The sequence below is a fragment of the Centruroides vittatus genome, unplaced genomic scaffold (assembly GCF_030686945.1).
Source record: "Centruroides vittatus isolate TY-2023 unplaced genomic scaffold, ASM3068694v2 contig_847, whole genome shotgun sequence".
NCBI classification, from domain to species: Eukaryota; Metazoa; Arthropoda; class Arachnida; order Scorpiones; family Buthidae; genus Centruroides; species Centruroides vittatus.
Window position 1 is genome coordinate 178647 of NW_027122552.1, and position 24166 is coordinate 202812.

At 31.4% G+C, this 24166-nt stretch overlaps 1 protein-coding gene across 1 annotated transcript; it reads left to right on the forward strand.

Moving 5' to 3' along the window:
• LOC136982511 (ATP-binding cassette sub-family C member 4-like) lies at positions 1–23943 on the forward strand. Its single transcript, XM_067279007.1, has 8 exons — positions 1–34; positions 1025–1104; positions 15320–15517; positions 15595–15750; positions 20218–20307; positions 20417–20589; positions 23593–23698; positions 23767–23943. The coding sequence occupies exons 1-8, from the start codon at positions 1–3 to the stop codon at positions 23941–23943; spliced, it is 1014 nt and encodes a 337-aa protein (XP_067135108.1).
• The last annotated feature ends 223 nt before the right edge of the window (positions 23944–24166 follow it).

Here is a 24166-nt window from a genome sequence, read left to right on the forward strand (position 1 = left end):
ATGAAGGACAGCCCTCTATTATCTTTGCAACCAGGTAAGTTGTGCGGAGAATTAAAAGTGGTAAAAAAGTAGAAAGGCACTTGGACAGCTTTCCATATAATGTTTCGAAATTGTAACAAATCATATTTGGTTACAGTTTTGTGTTAATGGCCCTTATCAGTTGGGTAAACATCTTTTAAATATAAGGCAAACAACTTTTTAAAAAAGATCACTAAAATATTAACAGAATTGTAAAATCCACTAACACCTAGAACGTTTAACTGTTGATAGCTTTACAATTACATACTGAACATTTTTCTAATAAATTTTCTAATTTTTCTAATATACAAAATAGAAAATTAACCAAAACACATTTTGTTTCAATAACATTGCTGTTATAAAGATTTCTGACATTATTTCTTCTTATTTAATCTAATGACATTATGGCTAAAGGCTAATTTATATAAAGCATATATTAAAGTTTTTATGATGTGAAGAAAAACTTCCTGTACTTAAATTCTCTGTATCGATAAATACGTACACTGTACAACGTTTCTGATATGAAAATAAAGCAAGATATAAAGCATAAGCATGTGAACCTGTGAAACATTAACCACACATTTATACTGCGTGGTATTTTTATAAATAATAATAATATTGGAATAACAGTATATTATGCAATTAGTTTATAGTATAGGCGATTATGACATGAATGGAAGTTTTGCACAGGAGCAGAGAGAGTGCGCCAATTTTTATGAATGCCATAATCGCTAATTATAAACGAATTTTTACACGATATTATGTGGTTAGACTACACCTATAACACTGTACTTATGGAAATCAAAATAATGCATAAATACATTGTTTGCAACACCCATGTTATAAAGCCATTTTTATGGCACGGCTTAATGGCATGGGTGTCGCAAATCGCTGTTTATACGTGATTTTTAGTTCCACAAGTATAGTGTTATAGGTATACTCAACCACAAATATGTTTACATAACTGGTTAATCTAATTAATATTTTATATTTTGATATTTTGTAGGAAAAATCTTAAATCGGTTTTCGAAAGATGTAGATAATATGGATGATCTCTTACCGGACTATTTTAGCCAGGTGATAAGAGTAAGTTTGGGTTAATTTTATATATTTGCATTTAGGTAAAGTAAATTTACAAAATAAGTATATAAACGGGATGTACAGCTAATAAAGTATACAGTAAAACCCGTCTATGGCGACCACCCATGGTTCCTTTAAAAAGTGGTCTTTTACACAGGTGGAGGTTTAATACAAGTGGTGCTGTAATACCGCAGTTCCGTACGTATTTTGCGCACTTTTTAGCCATTTCCACTAAGCAAAACTCGAAGTGGGAAAAAATAAGCGAATATTTTCAACGATAGAGCTATATTTGTATCGTAGTGTATTTATTCTTATCGGATTACTCGATTTACAGGAGTTGTCATGATTTTATAAGACAGATTTGATACTAATATTTTAAAGATTAATACAATACTCGCATTTTCTCGATTATAATGCGCAATTTTTCTTTCCGACATAATTCAACTTGGTTCTTTTCGTTCGCTCCTCTGCTATGTGTATTACGTCATCGATATACAAGCGTGTCGTATCTCTCCATCACTTTGGTTTTCGTTTTCGTTAGTTTAATCTTATTTAACTTTAAAAATACTGTGTTGTTTAATATTCAATATTTTCTTAACTACAACAAGAAAAATTATTAATTAATAATAAAACGATTTTATTATTTTTTTATCATAATACGATTTCATTACATTGCGTGATTGTCCAATAACAATCGCGGAATCGAAAAAGGAAGGTTGCCTGGAAAACTGATTTTCGCGTTAATGTGTTAATTGTTTTTGAATATTTTGCGTGCGAAAATTACTCGGATATTATTTTTCTAAAAATAAAGTAGAAATAAGGTAGGTTGATACAGAAACTATTTATCGCGCATGTACTGTATATCAGTTTCAAAATAATAAATAAATTTTATCAAACGTTGAGATCAGTCGATTTATCGTGTACAATAGTTTATACCCTTAAGAAAAATACTGTAGGTCTACGATAAAATAAATTTCGTTTTCCCACAGTTCCCTAATTGCCGTTCTGATAAACCATTTTCACTTTCTCTGATAACTTTAACACAATCTTCTAATGACAGCACTTTGCATTTCTTTCGTTTTTCGGACAATTTCGAACAAACTGAAATGAATTTCCTTTGTTGCTAGACTAATTCATTAATACCTGCACCTAATTTCGAGGGTGGGAGAGTGGGTTCCAACAAGAGTTTAGAGTAATTCATTATATTAGGAGGGGGAAACGTTGTTCAGATGGGTTCGAACAATAGTTTAGACCGGATATATTCGCGTAAGTGGTCGCTTATTACAGTTTTGTATGTTGTTTCGGTCCAAAAATCGATGCCCGCGGTCGCGTTACACAGGTGGTCGTTTTATACTTATACGATGACTCTATGTATAAACTATTCCGTGCCAGAAATTTTGCCCGTTTTGACAGATGCCCGTCAATTGCAGATGGTCGACTAAACAGTGTTCACTGTACTTGTAAGTTAACGGACAACTTTAAAGCAAACAATAAGTGCTACTTTTCAACGTAATCACTGCCGTTGTTTATGTAGTTATCACGGAAAATAAATATACTTGTGTGTAAGCTATTAAAGAAAACAGCGCTCCAAATTTCTACTTTTTGCCTATCTTCTCGAACTTTGTCATTTTAAATAAAATCTTTTATACAACAAATTTTTTTAACTCCCAAACAAATGCAAATCAAAAATATCACGATCAATCTGTGAACTAAAGAGAGAGAGAAGAATCTCCTGATTGTGTTTTTCAAATTTGGCAGCAGTCTAGTTTTAAGTGTGCGCAGTCTTGCATTGTCATGCAATAATATAACTTTTTTTGTCAGCTTGCCTACTCGTTTATTTTTTCAGATTTCAGTGGGCTCTTCATTACTTGCATGCCAAACTTCGATGACAACTCACATTTTTAATCTCAACTATGTTAGATTACTGTAGAACCAACATGCCTCTGGCACTTCATACATATTAAAAAACACGTGACAGTTTTCTTTGCTGATTACATAATTCAATTATATGTCTATAATATAAACACGCTTCAATATAATCAGTACTAATGAGGAAATGCAACGTATTATCCGGAAATCTATGATATACAGTGGAACCTCGCTTAACGAGGATAATTCGTTTCAGAATCTTACTCTTAAGGCGAAACAATCATTAAGCAAAACAACGTGTTCCATATAAATTAATGTAAAATATGATAATGCGTTCCATGCCGAAAAAATACTCAAATATTTACTATAATATGCTTTTGTCTAGTCTTGGTATACACTTGAAAGAGCTATGTCGGCTTTTTTTTTATTACTAGACTTATTACACCGTCATTCGACGCAAGACCAGCCTTATAAAATCACTTTATATCCAAGAAGAATGCATTTCGATCCTTATGTTTCTCATCAGCTTGTTATAATGTGGATATTTGTTGAAGTGATAATACACATTTACAAAATGTACAATAAAAACGCGATGTTTGATAACGAGGAAAAATCATTGATTTTTAGGTGTTTAATTAGACATGTTGATTCGGTGCTTAGAGTAGTATAATCAAAACAAGCAGTAACACCAAACAGTATACGCAATAAAAGACACTGTTAAAATTATTAACATAGTAAACGGATTTACTGTAAAAATAATAAAATAAAAAACTTTTTTTATCAATTTATTATATCAAATAATTTCTATATGACATTTATTCAAAGAAAATTATACAATATACTGTATTAAATTTAATACAGATAGCTGCACAACTGCCTACTTCTAGTCAAATTAATTAATTTCTAATATTTAATTACGCCTTTACATAATTTGGCTCAAAAATTTGGCATATCGTATGGCGAGTTTATTATATAACCGGTTGTGGTTTTTAATGTTAACAGTTAATGTATAACTAGCAGATGAGCCCGGCGTTACTCCGGCAAAAAGTAATGATAGCGAAGATTAAGATTATTAGATTATAGCCACTCTTACCATTCACCTGGCGCAAGAATTAGGTTCACCTTCTTCCGAGACTAATTAGAGAATTATTAGATGGATCTAAAAATATATTCGACTTCTGGCAAAAAGGCAAAAAACCGCATCTAAAATAGTACAGTGGAATCCGAGATCAGGGTAGTTCTTAACTCTCTTCCTTTCCCTACCTTCGAAAAATCCTTTTTTAGTGTACATTCTCATGATGTATCCTAACACTGTACCAAATTTCAACTATCAACTCTTGGGCTCTGGGTTTATTATTATTATTATCATCAACCAATTTCAATTGCTGTATATATATAGATATATCTAAACACAAATTTGGAAAAATGTATGAACACAAGCGACATTAAGATGCTAACAGGACGAGTGCGAAATACAGACTGATTTAGTATGCCTTTCCTTGTAGTATGTCTAATAACATGTCATGCTGATACTTAAAGGGCTGTTTAACTTTCAACAAAATATTGTTTTTGTTGAAAGTTATTATAACGAAATTATGCAATTTTCAGTAGTACTATTTCGCGAAAATGATTCATAGATTATTCATTCATTCTACGAAGGCTATTTTTTAAATAAGGTTCATTTTTTAATAAGAAGAAAAATACTGTAAATATCGTTAAAATATTTTTTTCCATATTCTACATACTTTTATCTTCTTTTCTACATAATTTCCATTTTGTTTAAACATTTATCATACCGCTCAACAATTTTTTTAATTCCGACTTCAAAGAAAACTGCCGCCTGTCAAGAAGCCCAATCCACGACTGCAGTTTTCACTTCTTCTTCGTCGTTGAAATGTTGACCACCAAGGAACTCCTTTAAGTATCGAAACAAGTGAAAATCACTGGATGCAATGTCTGGACTGTGTGGATGATCGTATCGAGTAAAACAATAAAGCACTGTTTAATCTTTTTGTTTTGTGATCGTCAGAAAGCAGTCTTGGAACGCACCGAGAAAACAATTTTCGGTAATTCAGTTTCTCCGAAACAATGGTATACAAAACTGATCTTGAAATCTGTGGAAATTCAATTGATAACGTTGAAATCGTGAATCGTCGGTCCTCTCGAATTTTGTTATCCACATCACAAATCAAATCTTCAGAAATCAGGGAAGGTCGGCCAGGGCGTGGCTCATCATGCACATTAACTCGCCCATCCTTGAACATTCTTACCAATTTTAGAACTTTACTGTCACTCATAGCATTATCACCGTAAACGTCACAAATCTGACGGTGAATTTCCGCTGCTGCCAAGTTTCTTGCATTCAAGAATCGAATAACAGATCGTATCTCACAGTCGGCGGGAGACTCAATTTTCTTAAACATTTTAAACTTCTACAGCTCAGCATACAGACAGACGACGTGGCTGCAAATGGCGTCAAAACGCGCGCCAAGCTTGCTCGGAGCAGAAGCGCATGCATACTGCCATGATTGCGTATTATTCTCATTTTCGTTCACAAACGGACCTTATTTAAAAAATAGCCCTCGTATATATTATATTCAATATTTCATTTTTTTACTCTGAATAGTCAAACGCAAAATAATTCCATCTGCAGAGAATTTAAGTACAGTAGAGCGTCGTTAATCGAAACACTAGTAATCGGAATCGCCGGTAATCGGCACGATTTTCAGTCGGACTGTGTCGTGCTGAATCGAACGTTTTTGATACTAAATTTACTTCTAAAGTATCAATTTTTTTGTTTTTATATTTTTTAATATATTTATTTTGTTTGTACAAAATGCAGAAATAATTTTTAACGATACGATAGCCTCGATTATTATTATAAAAATTTTCATTAGGCTTAAAATCGACGAAAATTCAACACGAAGCGACATGCAACGGAGAAAAATTCAACACAATGCCACACGCAATGAAGAAAAACTTGAACATCGGACAGGTTAATGTATTTTTTCGTACATAATCGGTAATCGGAACAAATGACTAATCGGAACAACCCCAGTCCCCAATTGATTCCGATTTCTGACTCTCTACTGTATTAGCAGAACCTCAAAACTTATGACCCTCTCTATTTATGTTACAGAATTTACCGTCGATGCATGCCTAAATATATTCTGTATTTAGTGACAATGTTAAATGCAATAACACCTAAATTTTTATTTCCTAAATCATATAATTTGATTAATTAAAGATTTATCATACAAGAGTGTATTATGTATTATGCAATTATATTATGTTGTGATAATGTTTTATCTAAATGCTATAAGTAATAGTGTAGTTTCTTTTTGTTTGATATAACATTGATTGGTGTATACATAAAAATAAATAATATAATTTGTAGCTTACAGTAATGATAAATATGCTTTCATGTATTCTTATATTTTAGGGATGCTTTCTGGTTGCTGGCATGTGTATACTTCAAGCAATATTCTGTCCTTACCTACTCATATTAACAGCCGTCCTTTTGATATTATTCTATTGTTTGTGGACGGTCTATGCACGAGTGGTAAAAAGCATCAAACAAATAGAAGGGAAATGTAAGTATATAACAGGTACTCTACAATAGATTATTGTACTTAACTTAAAAGCAAGAAGAATTTTTGAACAGTAAACATTCATCACCGAAAGGAAATATCTAGAAATACTCTCTTATGTAAGAGTATTGTATGAAAATTATTTAATTATCTCTTACAAATGTATTGAATACAGATTAGTGGCAACGAAATTCTGCATGTAGTGTTTAATAAACAGTCACAAATCTGTAAGATGGAGAAGGTACGAAATGCATTTTCTTGTATAGTCACTTACTGGTGTGTCCCTTGTGTTATTTGTTTTCTTCAGGAAAATTTATGAATATTAGTAACAAAGGGTAGTTATTATATTTTAGAAAGTCTTGCTTAAATAAGTGATTTATATATAAACAATTTTTTGGCAGCGAGAAGTCCAATATTTTCTCATCTGAGTGTATCTCTTTACGGACTGACAACGATTAGAGCATTTAAAGCCGAAAGTAAATTTAAATCTACATTTAATGAATATCAGGATAAGCACACTACAGCGTGATTCGCCTATGTGACTTTAAATCGATGGGTTTTCATATACGGTCGCATTGTTTGTTTCATAAATGTAGTTATTACTGTTATAATATTCAGTGTTTCGATTGATTCAGGTGAGTAAATATATTTAATTGTCTATAGTTTATAACAGAAATAATGCTGAATTTATAATTACAACTTTAGATAATGCGGGAAGCAAAATTGCACTTGTTATGAATTATGGAGTACTATTAATTTTGAATTTTCCGTCTCTTATTTTAATGACATCTGAACTGCAATTTCAGGTATTATATAAACATTTATATGGTACATTATATTATATATATTCATAAACATAATATAACATTTGAATTAATTATCAGTGGTAACAATACTTATTAACTAACTAATCGATTCAGATTCTTTTATCGAAAAATATGAAATTTTTCAAACAAGGTAAATAGTTGCAAGGGAATATCTTTTTTTCTTAATATAGCCAACTTATTGTAACTATTCTATCCAATACATTAATGAGAATAAAGACTGGTAGATAAATTTTTCTTATCTTTTCATATTTTAAATACCATTACACATTTAGAATATAATAATTTATTTTTATATTCAGTAGTAAATTATGTGTAGTACTTGGCCACATAGCCTTTACTCAAAATCAACAAAATATCTTCAGTTTTGAGTATTCACAGTAAATTTTCGATAAGAAATTTTAACATTAACTATTTTACACAAAAAAGCTTAATTATGTTATGAAATTAGTAAAAATTACGTTGAGAACTACTAAAACGTGTTAAAATTTCAACATTTTTTACAAACAGCCAATTTCCATTCATATATTACAAGACTTTTGTCTTGTAATATAGTATGGAAATTGAATACTTTGTAGAATCATCAAACTGAAACCAACTTCAAACTGAAGACAATTAAAAAAGAAAAAGATATATTAATCATTACATTTTCCTGTTTTCTTTCATTTACAATTTTGACTTCTCTAATGACAAATTTAGAATTATTTAATTTATTTTCTATTGTGTCGTCTTTGAATCTATTTAAAAAAAATTTGAAAAATCATTATTGAACTAATTTCAGTTTTCTTTCTAAATATATTTGATATTAATTTATTTCATATACTGGCTATTTCTAATTCATAACTAATTCATTAATTTTCTCATTAGAGTAGACTGAAGTTTGCCAGCTTAGTGTAAATTTCCTTAATTAACTACTCTAGCAGGGCTCGCTCTAGGGGCGGGCAACCCAGATATTTGTCTGTGGCGCCAAAGTTTAGGAGAGCCATTTTGGCTGTAAGTGTGAGAAAAATATTGATGTGTTAAATACTCAATTAATAGAAAATTTCACGTATCGATTTTTTCGTTCTCTAAAAATTTACAGTGCGTATCGTATTTGTAGTTTATTTCCAAAAGATAAACACATTTACACTATTATTGAAAAATTAACGCAAAATTTGTAAAAGACTATGCGTGAACTTGTTTGAACATCCATATACTTCTCTGAACAGAATAGCATTAGCACGCGAGCAGAGCGCCGCTTCAGCTTGTGTTTGAACGTGCAGAGACTCGCTTATACTTACCTTTAATTATAAAAGAGCGGTTTCATTACACAATAGCATTATTCTTGCTATTACGTCGGTAGTGATAACAAGTGGAAGTTCATAAAATTTACTTAAGTGCGATTTCTTAATTTTTAAAGGTAAGTGGCATCTACAATTAAGCTGTTGTTTAGTTTGATAGATACTAGTTTATCGTAAATCGATTATCGAATCGAAACAATGAAAGCGTTTTTAAATAAAATAAATATTTAATTTATCCGAAAAGGCTGTTTATTAAATCAATAAAATATTGTATTAAATTTGAATGTATTCTATAGGTATAATTATTTATATTTTAGTTTTATGAAAATAATTATTTGAATCAATAATATAAGATATTTATTAAGTTCATTGCTTCGATAAAACGCGTTTTATAATAATATATTTGAATAATTAAACTGAATAAAATCTCAAAATTAAGAATTATAAAATTGGTTTTAATGACTACGGTTTGCTGAAATATTTGTTGTTATGAAATTAATATATATTATAAAAGTAAGTGTACAATGTGCGTGCCGCTAAAACTCAAAAACGAGTCCGTCGGTACAATCAAGGGAGTTATATGGTGTGGTAGTCCTCTATCCACATCCATGAAGAAGGTTCCCGTTTTTACCTGAAGGGCGTGCTGTTGAAGATATAAGGGCTGGAAGTTTCGCCCACTAGCAATTTCTAGAATAGTCCAGAACATTCGAGAGTATTCGAGAGCATTCCACAACATTGAAGAATGTTCCGGGATGTTCTGGAACGTTCGGGATCATCCCGGAACATCTGAGATTGTTGTGGAACATTCCAGAACACACTCGAATTTTGTGGAATGTTCTGGAACATTGTGGACCATTCGAAGCCTTTTTTTGTATGGGTGGGACTACTTATTGGAGGGGGTATATAAAGTAAGATTCGTCATGGGTTCGAACCTCAGTTTCTTGTCAGTAACGAAGGGAAAAACCGAAAAAGAAGTGAAAATTCCAAAGTAGTCAACGTTTTCCTATATTTTCATTAATAAAATTACAAAATACCGGCAGCTACAACGGATTAATTGTATTTGCGTTATTTTCTATGGGAAAATTGCTTCGGTTAACGAAAGGAGTCGCAGAACATATTAAGTTCGTTAACTGAGGTTCCACTGTAATAATGATAATAATAAGCGCAGAGCCCAAATGGTTAAGAGCTGAAAGTTGAAATTTGGTACACAGTTAGGGTACGTCACGAGAATGCACGCTAAGAAGGGATTTTTCGAAATTCCCCTCCGCGGGAGAGAGGTTGTTAACACTTCCCTCCCGCAGGGTAAGTATTAACAATGGAAGTGTTAAGAAAAAACGACGTGCAAGATTTACAGGCGCAGAGGCGGTTTTTTGAATTTTTCCGGAAATCGAACATCTAACAATTGTTTAATTAGTCTGAAAATCGGGATCTAATTCTTGCATTCTGTGAAAACGGGTAAGATTGGATATAATGTAATAATCTTAATCTTCCGTATCGTTACTTTTTGCTCGATCAATGCCGGGCTTATCTGCTAGTACATATATAAAAACACTATACTTTCTTTACGTTCACAGGATACGAAAAATATTATGTAAACCACAAATATTTTTTATGTTTATTGACAGAATATAATTTTGAAGTTATGTTAATTACGGTTTTAGCTTATTTAGAACAAGGATAAATGTTTATTTTTTTAAATATTATTTTATAGTTTACATTGTTTAATTTCAGTTATGTGCGTGCCTCTTCCAGAATGTCTAACGGTCAAAGAAAACTGTCTGGTTACCAGTAGAAAAAAATAAGGATGGAAAAAGATGCCGAAAAGCAAAAACTAGCTGGCGCGTTAAAAAATTATACCCAGAGTTGTACCAAAACAAATGACGACTCTGAGAATCCAACATCAATTCCGGTTATAAAAGAAAATACAAAATCGTCAGAGGATGATGATGACAAACAAATGGACAATGTTTCTAAATCAATTGGAACTGACGACACACTGACTCTATCATCAATAGATGAAAGCATCAAAAAATTGACACAAAAAGCGTTCTACAAACTTTGAGTCAGATCCAGCATTATGGCCAAAAATTTTAGGAGACGCTGAAAGAAGTTTATTAGTAAGACAAGGTCCACCCAAACCATTGCATAATTACAAATTTATTTCCAATGACACTGGTCGACATTTTAGCGTAAATTATTATACATGAATTTTAAGCAATGGAGAGCAAGTTTTACGAGACTGGCTGGTGTACTCTCTTTCACAAAACTGAGTTTACCGCTTCTGTTGCAAAATTTTCGGCTATATAGTTAGTTCTCTTTCCAAGGAAGGTTTTAAAAGTTGGAAGCACCTCGGCGAAACTTAAGTGTATAAAATTTCCAAAAATCACATTCAGACCCAAAAATCATGGCTAGAAATGAATTTATGGTTAAAGTATTGTAAAACTATAGATGCGGCCTCTTAAAGAATTATTGATGCCGAAACAAATCATTGAAACGAGGTGCTTCTAAGAATCGTAGCAATTACTAAAATGCTTGGTAAAGGTTTTTGAAGATACAAGCGACAAGTTGTTTGAGTATAAAAACGGTAATTCCTTAAAATAGTTGAGTTGCTATCTCAATTTGACCCATTATGGAATAGCACGTCCGTAGAGTGCTAAAAAAGAAGATATTAATGCCCACTATCTCGGGAAAAATATACAAATCAAGATAATAGATTTGGTATATCAAAGTGTAAAGTCTCATATTATTGATGAAATAAAAAAAATCAACATATTTTTCCATAATTTTTGACTGTACTTTTGACATTAGTAAAGTAGAGCAAATGACTCTTGTAATCAGATGTTTTAATCAATAAATTTGACGATGATGTTGAAATTAAAATTAATGAGAGCTTTTTGGGCTTCTTACCAGTCGAAAGATCCACGGGCAAACAAATGTCTGATATTATAATTGGAGAACTTAATGACTTGGGTTTAAATTTTCAAGATATCAGCGGGCAGGAATACGACAACGGGTCTAATATGAGGGGCGATAAAGCAGGAGTGCAATCTAGAATTAAACAATATAATTGGCGATCATTCTGTGTTTCGTATAGTAGCCACTCTCTCAAACTTGTTAATAATATGGCAAAAGCCTCCTTAAAAGCTGCTAATTTCTTCAACACGGTCCAAAAAATATATTTATTTTTTTCGGCATCTTCTTTTCGATGGGCAATACTTTTAGAACATGTTCAAGGTTTAACTTTGAAACCATTGAGTAACACTAGATGGGAGAGTAGGATAGAGAACTTAAAGCCTATGAGATTTCATTTGGGAGATGTATACGACGCCTTGCTAAGCATTTACGAAAATCAAGAAATTGATAATTTAATAAGAGACAAGGCCTCGGGTTTATTAATTGTATTAAACAATTTAAGTTTTTGTGTTCGTTAGTTACTTGGCATAAAATACTAAATTCCATTAATCCAATAAGCAAGTTGATGCAAACAAAAGAGTTTGATCTAGCCTTTTCAATTGATCTTTGACAAAACTGCGAAATACTTTTTAAGAATCTTCGATCGGATTTGTCCATCGATGGAACTGTTATTGATGCAAAAGAACTTGCTACCGAAATTGATGTGGAGGCTAATTTTGGATCAACAATAACACGACACCACGTTAGAAGACGGAAAAGGAACTTCTTACACGAACCCATCAAAGATCTAAAAGAAAAATATAAAATAGATTTTTTTTAAATTTTACAATCGATCAAGCACTAAATACACTAGATGCTAGTATTGAACAACCTAGTAATCATAGTAACTATTTTCAATTCTTATATAATATATACGATTTAAATATGTCCAAAGAAATGCTACTAAAACACTGTAAGAATTTAGAATGCATTATAACTGATGGTGATTCTGTTGACATAAATGGGATAGAATTAGCAGAAGATATTTCAGCAGTATCTGCATTTTTAGGCAAAAATGAAAGCCTAAGCAATGTACTGAGCTTAATTACAAAGTTAAATTTTGCCCCAAATCTTACTATTGCTTTAAGAATATTGCTAACGATACCAATAACTGTAGCAAGTGGCGAAAAGAGTTTCTCTAAGTTAAAATTAATTAAGAACTTTTTACGTTCGACTACTACACAAAATCGTCTTAATGGTTTGCCCATGTTGGCAATTGAGCATGAAATTGCTGATCGAGTAAATTTAAAAGAAACAATAAAAAAGTTTGCAGAACTGCAAGTAAGAAAAAAAGTTCTTTGTGATTTTAGCAGAGTTGTTTTATTTTCAAAATAATTGCATTTTGATTGTTTGTGCAATAATACATTTTTAATAGCATTTATAAATGTAAAAAATTATATGGTTAACGACTTATGGCTAGGTATAGATATTTCTTAATTAATTTCTACTGTTTTGTACTGCTTAATTATCAATGTTATGTTATATGTTTCTTTCTAAATAAATGCTTTTATAAAAATTTAAATAAAGTGATGATTTAATGTATATATATATTAATTTTTCCAATCCTTTGCTGCATGTGTTTTGTTACCAAAACAGTTATTTCACAGATGCCAAGCTCATATCTTATCATAACCAAATCGTCACATTGCATAAAAAATTACGATTACCTTATTCATTTTTGTATTTTTTTTATCTAAAAATGTAAAATACTCCTGTATTAAAAAAAGTTTTTTATGTACTTTTTAATGTAATTCGATATCAAAATACTAATAACAGACATGTGAAATTTCCATTTACTATAATCTATTTCATTTTCCACTTATCGATATCTAGATTGTTTGAAATTCTGCAAGGTGTTATCTTTTAGAGTCAGAATAGTTAAGCTTTATTCATTTTCTCCAGCGAAAATAATAAAATTCGCCACACTGCATATTCTGAAAGTCAATACATTGCTAATTGTTTTAAGACACTGTAAATATTTGCCCCACATGTTGAATTGATGTGGGTCAAACGAAAATGAAATTGTCTTTTGTTAAGAGAGAAGTGATTTTCCGTATGAAAAATGAAGCGATCAAAAAATAATGTATGGAACGAAAAATTTGGCAATATTCAACATGATATTGAACACGCAAATGTATAGCTTATTCATCTCATTCTTGAGCAGCATTCATTAGATACACTGTGTGATTAGTTCTATTATTTTTGTGATATTGTTCGCTTAAATCAAACGTTTTATAACTTCTCATTTGTTTATAAGTGTTTTGTATTTTTCGTTTGTCTTAAATTAATTTTTGGCATTGTTTGACTTTTTTCTTTATTTTGTGATCGTCAAGTTGGTTTAATCTTCGAGTAACTTGATTATCAGATTGAATTCATATTTCATGCATACCAAAAACTAATCATTTTCTGTTTTCTGATGTTTTTGCTTAACATAAGCCAATTTGTATAGATTTATTCAGATGTATTCAGTTACAACTTTACATTTTCACCTGAAACCATTTCTAAGGAAGTAATCTAACTCAGATATTTTATTTTTAGTTCTCTGGTATTCAATGTATGGTCAATTTTTCAATTTATCTCATAGCCTTGTTGTTAAAGTTGCAACATTGTAATGGAGAGATAGGGCTCGAGTGATTAAATTCTTTATAACAATTAACACAGCATAACTGATATCTTCCCAATCTTGGTATTTTTTAACATTATTGTTTCTATCTTTGTCATTTTCTTCTGAGTCACACAGTGCTTATTCCGCTTCCCGCAAACCAGTTGTAAACAAAAATCCGTCTCTTGTCACAGTCTGCTGGTAGGAATTTCGTTTTTGGTTCAACATACTCATTGTTAATATTTATCACTTTTGTCATGAAAATTCGCATATTGGCTATTCTTCAAATTTTTAGTTTTAAACGTTGATTCTCAATTACAAATTTTATCACTTTTATCATCAAATAACGGATTTGTTTGTAAACTGCTTGTAATTTTGTCCTAGGTTGTCTTAACTATCATAAAAAAGTTTTGAAAATCTGCCCTCTTTAATTTTTTATTTACTCTTTGATTTAAGAGTATTATCATTATGTTTTAAAAATATAATTGAAGTTGTTATACGATAGATGAACGTGAAAAGAGCAGTTGAACAATATAACATAAAGGAAATATTTCTTACTTTCTTCGGATATTATGTTTCAAAGGCGACAAAGTAAAAGTCTTTGAAACTGACAATATAGCATCTTCACTAAGCAGTTATTTTATAAAATTTGATTGAAACATCAAATTTAAGAAATGAAAAATTGTAAATACTAATAATATATGAGTTGAAATAAAACGTAAAAAATTAATTCATTTTAACCTTACATTACACTAAAATAATCTATATAATAATGCTATATAAAGTAATGTTTTATACAATAATGTTAAAATTTAAGATAGTTAATCGAAAAAACAGTAAAAACTCTCACTGTTGACAATTTATACATGTTTACAATTAATTCATAGATATTATCAGTAAAATTGTAAATTACACGTATTTAGTAGTTAAATACAATAAAATAACAACCAAATATAGCTCACGTCATTGTGCATTTGAACATAAAAATAACTGTATCTTCAGTTATATATACTTCTGTACATTTAATATAAGTTTGCATAATATATATTTTTACTTAAATATGTTTCGTGTACTCTGTTACTTTATACACAGTCGATTTTCCAGATGAACTCTGTTAAACGTATACTGAATTATACCAAATTGAAATCAGAAGAATCATACGAAACTTCTCTCGATAAACAGCCACCCTCAGATTGGCCAAGACAAGGAGAAATTCAGTTTGATAATGTTTCTTTACAATATTCGAAGGAAAAAGACACTGTATTAAAGAACTTAACATTTCGTATTTACTCGGGAGAAAAGGTAAAGTATCTACAAATTCTAAAGATTGTTGCTAATAATTACTGTCTGAAATGATTTGTATTGTTTATGAGTTGCAGATAGGAATTGTCGGCAGAACAGGGGCAGGAAAGAGTTCTATAATCGCTTCGTTATTTCGCATGACAGAGCCGACAGGAACAACAACCATCGATGGAGTTGACATTAAAGATATCGGGCTTCGGGATCTACGTAGCAAAATATCCATCATTCCTCAAGTAGGCCTATGTAACAATTAATTTATTAAATATAATTTCTTATTCTACAATTTTCATATTCATTTACTGGTAATTCATCTCTTTTTCTTCTGCTATAAAAAATGTAATTTTTAAAATATAATAAAATAGAATACCGTGAGAGAATCTGAACAAATAAAATAAATTTTTCAAGGAAAAGTCCATTCCACATTTGACAGGCTTGTCCCTTCCAATTATGGGGTTAGGAGCAACCACAATTGATTCTCACGTAGGGGGGAAGGATTTACAATAGACTAGTGATTATAGAAAAAAAATGTATGTCGTTATAATGAAAAACAATAAATAATTAGTCTGTTTAAGTTATTTATAATGTTTTGAGTAATTGATAAATAATGTCTATTATTATTTGTATATTCTGAATCATTCAACTGAAAAATGATGTCGGATTTTTGAAAAAAAATTATGATTATTCCGCAGCTTGATTATTCCGTTTGTAATTCTTTAGAATATCAATTTAAAAAATGGTGAATTTACATAAAGGAAAGATTAGTTATTTTATGAGTGCTTCAACAACCATTAGTATATTACTATTAGGATTTACACTTAAAATGAGAATAAAGGAAATTAAAAGTTTTTAGCTTTTATTACGGTAGACAAATCTTTTGATATAAAAGAGAAGTTTACATGTTGACACTGCTGATTTCGGAGACGGTTGAAGGTTTAAGACTTCACGCAGGTTTTCATTCTATTACAGAGGGTTGATCGCGTTACATAATGCCGAATTAAGAGGCCTATAAAGTAACTTAACTGCCATTTGTGCAGGTCTTGATTATGCTCGATCTGATGGCCATGTTGTGAAACTATAGCCCTACATCGAAGCTTTCACTGTAAAAGATTTATTTGAAGAACATTCATGTTTAAACGGTCCCATTCCTTCTTACACGCTTTCCATAAGCCTGTCCTTGTTTTTGGACGACGGATTCCCAGAACTCGTTTCGAAAAGGATGGTATGGATTTCCGTTTCCTGTTCTAATACATGGATGAAATCTCGGGTCGATTTGCAGGTATGACTGGAAGCTTTGTCTTGATGCACCTATACATTTGTTTTGTCATTTCCGTACAAAGTAAGGATCTCTTCACCGTGTAGAGGTTCCAGCCAAAACGTTAGTCTGATAGTACGTTGAATTAATTTTAACGTTTTTTTCAACTTTTTTGATGTTTAGTTCACCACGGTAACAATAAACCGCAATGACCATAAAGCCTGACGGAAAACTTTCGCGACATTACTTGAACCATTTTTGGTGTGGTCTCCCATCTGATAGTCTGTAGTAAATTGCCCGCGATTTGTTACAATTGTTCGTGTACATCCACGCTTCATCTAGCGTGACTACAAACTGCCACTTGTTTACCGAAAGATACTTTTGGTACAGTTTTCGGCAGTTGGTCTTTCGTTCTTGGATGTGATGAGACAGCAGCACGTGAACTCCTCTTTTACGGCGTTTCTCCAGTTTCAAATTCTTGTGAATAATGGCATGAACTGTGGACTGGGCTATTCCAACACTCTGGGCAATGAAGTACTCTTCGTTGGGTTTTTGGATTTGAACCACTGGTCAGTCGTCGCACTTTTGCTATCACCTCCGGTGTGCGGCTTGGGGCGTTCCTCTTTCTGGGCCGAATTGAAACACTTGACGACGGTCCTGGCTCTTGCGAATCGTATCTTTTGAGAACTGACTGTATCCCATATCGCGAAACATTAAAAGCACGTTTAGAAATTTGAGTTTGCAAATATTTTGCTTCGGAAAGTGTAGTTACATAACCTACCCAAAAGTCTGAAACCTTAGGTGGCATATTTGCGTTATATTAACCTTACTTATCGAAAGTAAAACTCAGAACATACAGCAGCACGTGGGCCAGTTGCTTTTATTCTACTTTCTACAACTGGAACTATGGGTAATATACAAATCGGCACTATGGTCCGCGATAAACCTTCTGTAAAAGAACTTTTTAAGTGTTTACCTTTTCAAATTAAGTCAGATTAGAAATTTTACGCCATTGTTAAGAATAAGGCAAGCACTATTGTAATTAGATATTACATGTTGGGCCGATTTCTTTTGCCGTTTTTTGGTTTAAATAATGAGCTTCTGGACCAATGCTATGCAAATGAGCTTTCTTTATTCTAATGTAGTTATATGCGAATACAAATGCTGATTAATCTAACCCGAGGTGTTGGTTTTATTGACAAAAATCTGGTATAAACCAAATTTTATATAATATAACTTTTGGTTTACTCAAAAACTTATAAATATCATATATTTTCAACGGAAATTTTTGTACAAACTCGCGATAAAACTCCCAGATAAAGATCTTTTTGTTTGTACCACAAGTACAGTACAGGCATTTTGACTGAGAGTACATAGTGGTACGTGCAAATAAAACAGAATAGTTTTTTGAAAGCTATGTCATCTGCCACATGTTGCCGAATCTTATCTTTATAATACTACTGCCATTTACTTATTCTAATTATATAGAACCTGGTAATTAGCTGTTTGAAAATTAATATGCAGTTTATAGAATTTATGCCACTATATGTGATGCTAAAAAGAAAAATTCGTTATGATGAGCCAAACATGAAACTTTTTATAAGTTAAAATCTCTATATTCTGATGTTACTTTAATAATATTTTAGCGTTCAAAATTTCAGAATTCATAGGTTGATATTTCAGCATTATTAGGCTGAAATTTTTCTAAATAGCATCACAATAATGCTTATATATAAACGTATAAATCTAATATGGGTGTAAATAAGATCAACAATAGACCTAAAACATCCTACTGTTATTCTTCTTTCTGTTTTTCCTTCATATCGGGAAATGGATGAAATTCAAAACCAGACAGGGACAGAAGACTGAGATTAACTATTTATGATCTCCCGCTGCAATTAAAAAGTCACGTTATTTCAGTTTATTTTCCATCAAAATGAGTTGGATATGACACGCACGACAGGGGCAAGAAACGACAGTACTAATTTTAGGTGAAGAACGTATATTGTAGATTAAATAAACTAAAAATATGATTATAAGTTGCAGCCAGCATTGTGACTATGTCACAATAAATAATTGCTCGTTCTCAAGACCAAAATCTATTATCACTTTACAAAATTTTTTCTTTTTCTAAGGTATAAATTTCATAAATGACTAAAATTGTAAGAAAAATTTCGATAGTTTAATTAAGTACAGTTGACTGTTCTGAATTTAAATACTAATATAATTAATTTTAAAACTTTCAATATTATAATCCTGCCTTCAATACAGTTCCTCCAACATGATTCAATTCTTAGATGCCACACGCATACGGGTTTTGTTTCTGTGTGCATTCTTCTATCACTTATGAAATTTCTTTTTCTAATCTGAAGTTACATCCTTGTAAGTTATTTTTCAGTTTTTATTAAATATTATAATCACTTACTGTTATATCGTAAAAAGAACTGTATGAAAAAGTTTTCAGCTAATTAGAGCAGGCCGAGTAAAGTTATCATTTTCGAAAGTACAAACTATGAACAGTGACGTGCTTCACAAATAAAAAGAAAACTTTAAAGTTTTGATAATAAAAATTAGAATTTAGATATTTTAAAAAGTATATTTACTTTGTATGAAATGTGTACTCACGCATGAATATTTGTAACACTCATAAAATGGTTTTCGCGAAAATCCATTATTATTAACAAAAAGTAATTAATCCGTGATCGATTTTTACTTGTGTCATGAGAATTTTATCAATTACAGCGAGAACTCCGTTAGTTTGTTAGTCTATATAAATAATAGCCGATAATTTGAAATTCTCAAATTAATAATCTGGCATGCAAATATTTAGTGAATCTAATGTTGTTTCAACTGTAGATCACTAAACACCATGAAATTTGGAGCGATTAACGAGCGTGCATAACAAATCGAAAGCTTTCAACAGCGTGCGCTGATACAAAATAAACAGAACTTTCTGAATAGTTGAAATTTCACTTACATATTGAATGCTGCGAAAATACAAAAAATTTCGATAATTTTCTTATTTTCATAATTTGGCACTGCTCAGTTCCGGAAGCTGCTGACTGCATTACGAAATGAATAGCAAATTTAATACAAAAATCATATAAATCGACTAGTTTGCATCAATAAGTTTCAATCATTAGAAATTTAATTTCATCGAATATATTTCTGTGTTTATACTATCTTCATAAACAAAATATCACCCACTTTTAAATATACCATTTATTCTCACCCACACAAGTGAAAATACACATATTTCTTCCGACTTTTGACTAAATTCTCCTCTTTATGCTAATCGGAAACTTCATCAGTATAATAAGTCTTATTAATAAACAACGTATAAGTAGACAGCGTACACACAAAAATGTAAACAGTATCTATTTAATTTTATATAAACACGATTTGTAAAACAGAAGCGACTAATACACCATATGTGAACTTTTTTCAGGATCCGATGTTATTTACCGGCCCTCTTCGGAGAAACATCGACCCTTTTAACGAATATTCGGAAGAAAATCTGTGGCAGGCCATTGAAGATGTTAGAAATAATTAATTAGTTTAATTTGCTACCTGTTTTTTCTCTTTAACGCTTTCTAATAATTAAAATTTATCATCGTTTTTATATTTAAAAAACATTTCAATTATAGGTGCAGTTAAAAGAAGTTATTAGTAAATTACCTGGGGGATTGGATACACATTTATCAGAAGGAGGACGAAATTTCAGCGTTGGGGAAAGACAGTTAATTTGCCTTGCCAGGACCATTCTTCGTCAGAATAAAATTTTTGTCATGGACGAAGCTACATCCAATATTGATAAACGGTTAGAATACATAGACTTAATAAGTGATCTAATTTGAAATATAAATTATTCTATGTAATGATTCGTGATACACAGAAAATTATATCTTATTTCGAAATTGTTACATATATGAGCTAATCACTTTGTTTTTCAGTTTGTAACTTATTGGTTGAACTTTATTTAATTAACTGTTAGTTTGTTTATTCGAAATAGTTTCCAGATTAAGTTGTAAATCTTGAATACTTTGTTCAAGTTAGGCATTAATATTTTTGAACCATGTAATAATACGGTATTTTCTATGGAAATTGGCAACGAATTAGGCTAACACAGATATATTTAGTACAGATAAGATACTCGCGATAATTAGATCGATCTTAAGTTCATATTAAAAGGACTGATCTACTGAGTGTTTGGAAATGCAATCTACTCTGACACAAATAATCTTAAATCGAAACTGAACGATCACCAGAGATATTTTATGGGCAGTATATTGGGACGAAAATATGATAGTCTCGGTTTCTCACCATTTTGTCGTCCTCATTGTGGGTCTGCACGAACTCAAGATGAGCATGAAAAAGGCACTCTTGGTGTTTCTTGGTAAAGAGCACCAAATTAAAAAGTTGTTTTCAATTTATAATCGATTTTATGTGTGATACTGAACATATATGTAAATAAGCGATCTTTTATGTTATATTGGTGTCTTTCTGTGCAAAGATAAACTATTCAACGTATATACAATGGTATACAAGGAGAGTCTGATGTCTTTATTGTTTGTATATACATCGTGATTCATATCATTTAAACTTAAGCTATTTGGAGAACAAGGAATATGAACACATCTTACTAACTGTGTGATAGAAAGAGAGAAACAATTATTAGAATTGAATGTTTATGTTATATTTCTGAAAACAAGTACAAAAATTTACCTGTCTTCAATGTATTTATATTCATAACTTTCATTATCTCTGTTGAATCTACAGACATCATCCAATTTTAGTCTTTTTATGGGATATTACTGAATTACTTATAATATTAATCATTCTATTAGTAATTCAGCAATCTGGAAAATATGTTGTATTAAATCTTAATTTCCTCACGTATGTTAAAATCATGCTGAAATTTTTTACATTTAAGTTTTATGCAACTTGTTTTCACTTATACAACCTTCTAATCATATCTACCGTTGATCAGACTCAGAAACTGAAATCCTGGTGGTCGACATGTTTGGATCAGACTACGCATTAAAATTTTCTGGGATAGTTGTTTGTATAGATTCGAGTCTTCCAGCTGATTTGAATTATCCGTAATCAACTGGAAAATCTGATACTCAATACAATAATTGAAGCGCATCGAGCCATGCAAGGTCTTTTCTTGACAATGACTCAAATTCAGAAATCACTGAAATTTTTAACACTAATAGAAGTAATACAATGACGAATCTCGGAATAAAAACTAATAGGTCTGCCTGGTGTTGAGGAGATTCTTTATATTTTGTGTTAATCAAAACTAGTTTTTTTTTCTGTCGTGATCTGACAGCAAATCGAATACCTGCATCCAACTATATCTGCACTTATCCGTATCATATAATGTTAGCATGTCTGCCAATGTAGGAAACACGACGAATAACAACAGAAATCTCTATATTCGTGTACAGTATTACAACAGAGCTCTGTCACAATCGCGCACGATCTTTTCCGCAAAGTTTGAGGGAGAAATGGTTATATACGTCTTTGTTTTCCCTGTTTGTAGTTCGATATTGTTTTTGTAGTTTTGTACATTACAATCGCAACGTTCTCTATGATCCCAACAGTAGCCGAATGGTTAAAACCAATGAACAGTATTAGTTAGTTGAGGGTTTGTGCTTTACCAATTATGAATTTTTACTTTGTATTCTTCACATGTCTAACACCAGTGTGACCAGAAGGTCGCCACCAGACCGGTGATGCCTACGTCAGAACTGACACGACTGTATCCTTTAAGTCAGATACAGAAACCTTCGGCAGCTATTCCGATTGTGCGCGAGCAGTCGCGTATGTAAAATTATAAAAGAAAAAATTATCCGTTTATTTCTATAAACTTATTTACACGTATTCAGGGATAACAAAGAGTTCTGTTTAGCTTAAAAAAGCGGTTTAAATCGGACAACGTAACATGATAACGGGTTCCTAGCCGAGAAAGAGAGCATACAATATTACTCGCGATGCGAAATACTTTGATTGGTGCGTTGATTGATGCGGTGGATCGTCTTGACAAAAAAGTGAAGAAGTTTCGGCTGGATTGAATACTACATTTGGAGAGGGCAGACTTTTTGACCGAATGTCCGGTAGGATAGACAGTAATGGCCCGGTGATCACGTCGGATGAAAAGATTGGCAGTGGAGCAGGGAGGGAATACACTTGCACAAGGCTATGAATAGGCGAACTCCCGGACTCTAGACGACCTTCTCGTCTTCGATTCAATCCTCTTACATCAGGGTTCTTTCCCTTTGGTTTCGATCTTCACTTTTTAGCGACGTTACTAATTTCGACCAATAGTAAATTTTTGTAGTTAGTTCCTGGAGACACATTCTATGAGTCTCCTGGAAAAGGAAGTGACGCCTGGGGGAGAGATGCGATCATCCTTTAGTAATAAAATTGAAAAAAATTTGTTTTCGCTGGGATTTGAACTACTTTAACATTCGAAAGACGAAATTTTTTTCTTAAAAATTTTGTCAAGTCCGGCTCTCTCCCACCAGTTTTCCATCGAAAATAATTTTAAGAAGCAACTTTTGGGCTAATCACAAATGTATTTCATTCCAGTAGTTCAATTCAGTTCAATTTTATACTCTGTGTGAAAGGTTGAATAAGGAAATTTCTTACAGCAAGTATGCATTATTCATATGATACGTAGTACATTCATTTGCATAAGTACTTGATAGTGATATTTTGAAATAATTTTTTGTTCTTCTTAATTGTGTATTTCGTATTTTATACTTACACTGATATTTAAAATCATAAGTCCATATTTTGTTTATTTAATATTTAGCACTGATTCCTGCATACAAAAAATAATTCGAGAAAAATTTAAATCTTGTACAGTGTTGACAATAGCCCATAGATTACATACAGTTATTGATTCGGATAGAGTTCTGGTAAGATTTTATTACTGCTTATAATGTAAAGCTAGTATGTATTTTAATTAAATATTTCAACTTTTTAGGTTCTAGATACAGGGAAATTACAAGAATTTGACACACCATATGCACTACTGACAAATGTAAATGGAACATTTTATAATTTGGTAAAGAACACAGGAGTAACTTCGATGAACGAGCTATACAAAATTGCCAAAAATAAATATTATTTTAAAGAATTCACCGAAACAACAAAACTATAAAACAGTGGATCTTCTGTGTTGATTACGTGTTATGTTTTTCATTATAAATCCTGTACTCAGAAATAAATGACATTTTCGTCTGTGGCGTGGTACGTGGAATTTTTAAAATCCATACATTTGGTTGAATTTGTTTTACTGCTAAATTTATATACGTGAAATATTACTCAAATGTAATAAGTAGATTTAATATTTATAACAAATTGGTTTTAAAAGCAAACTATTG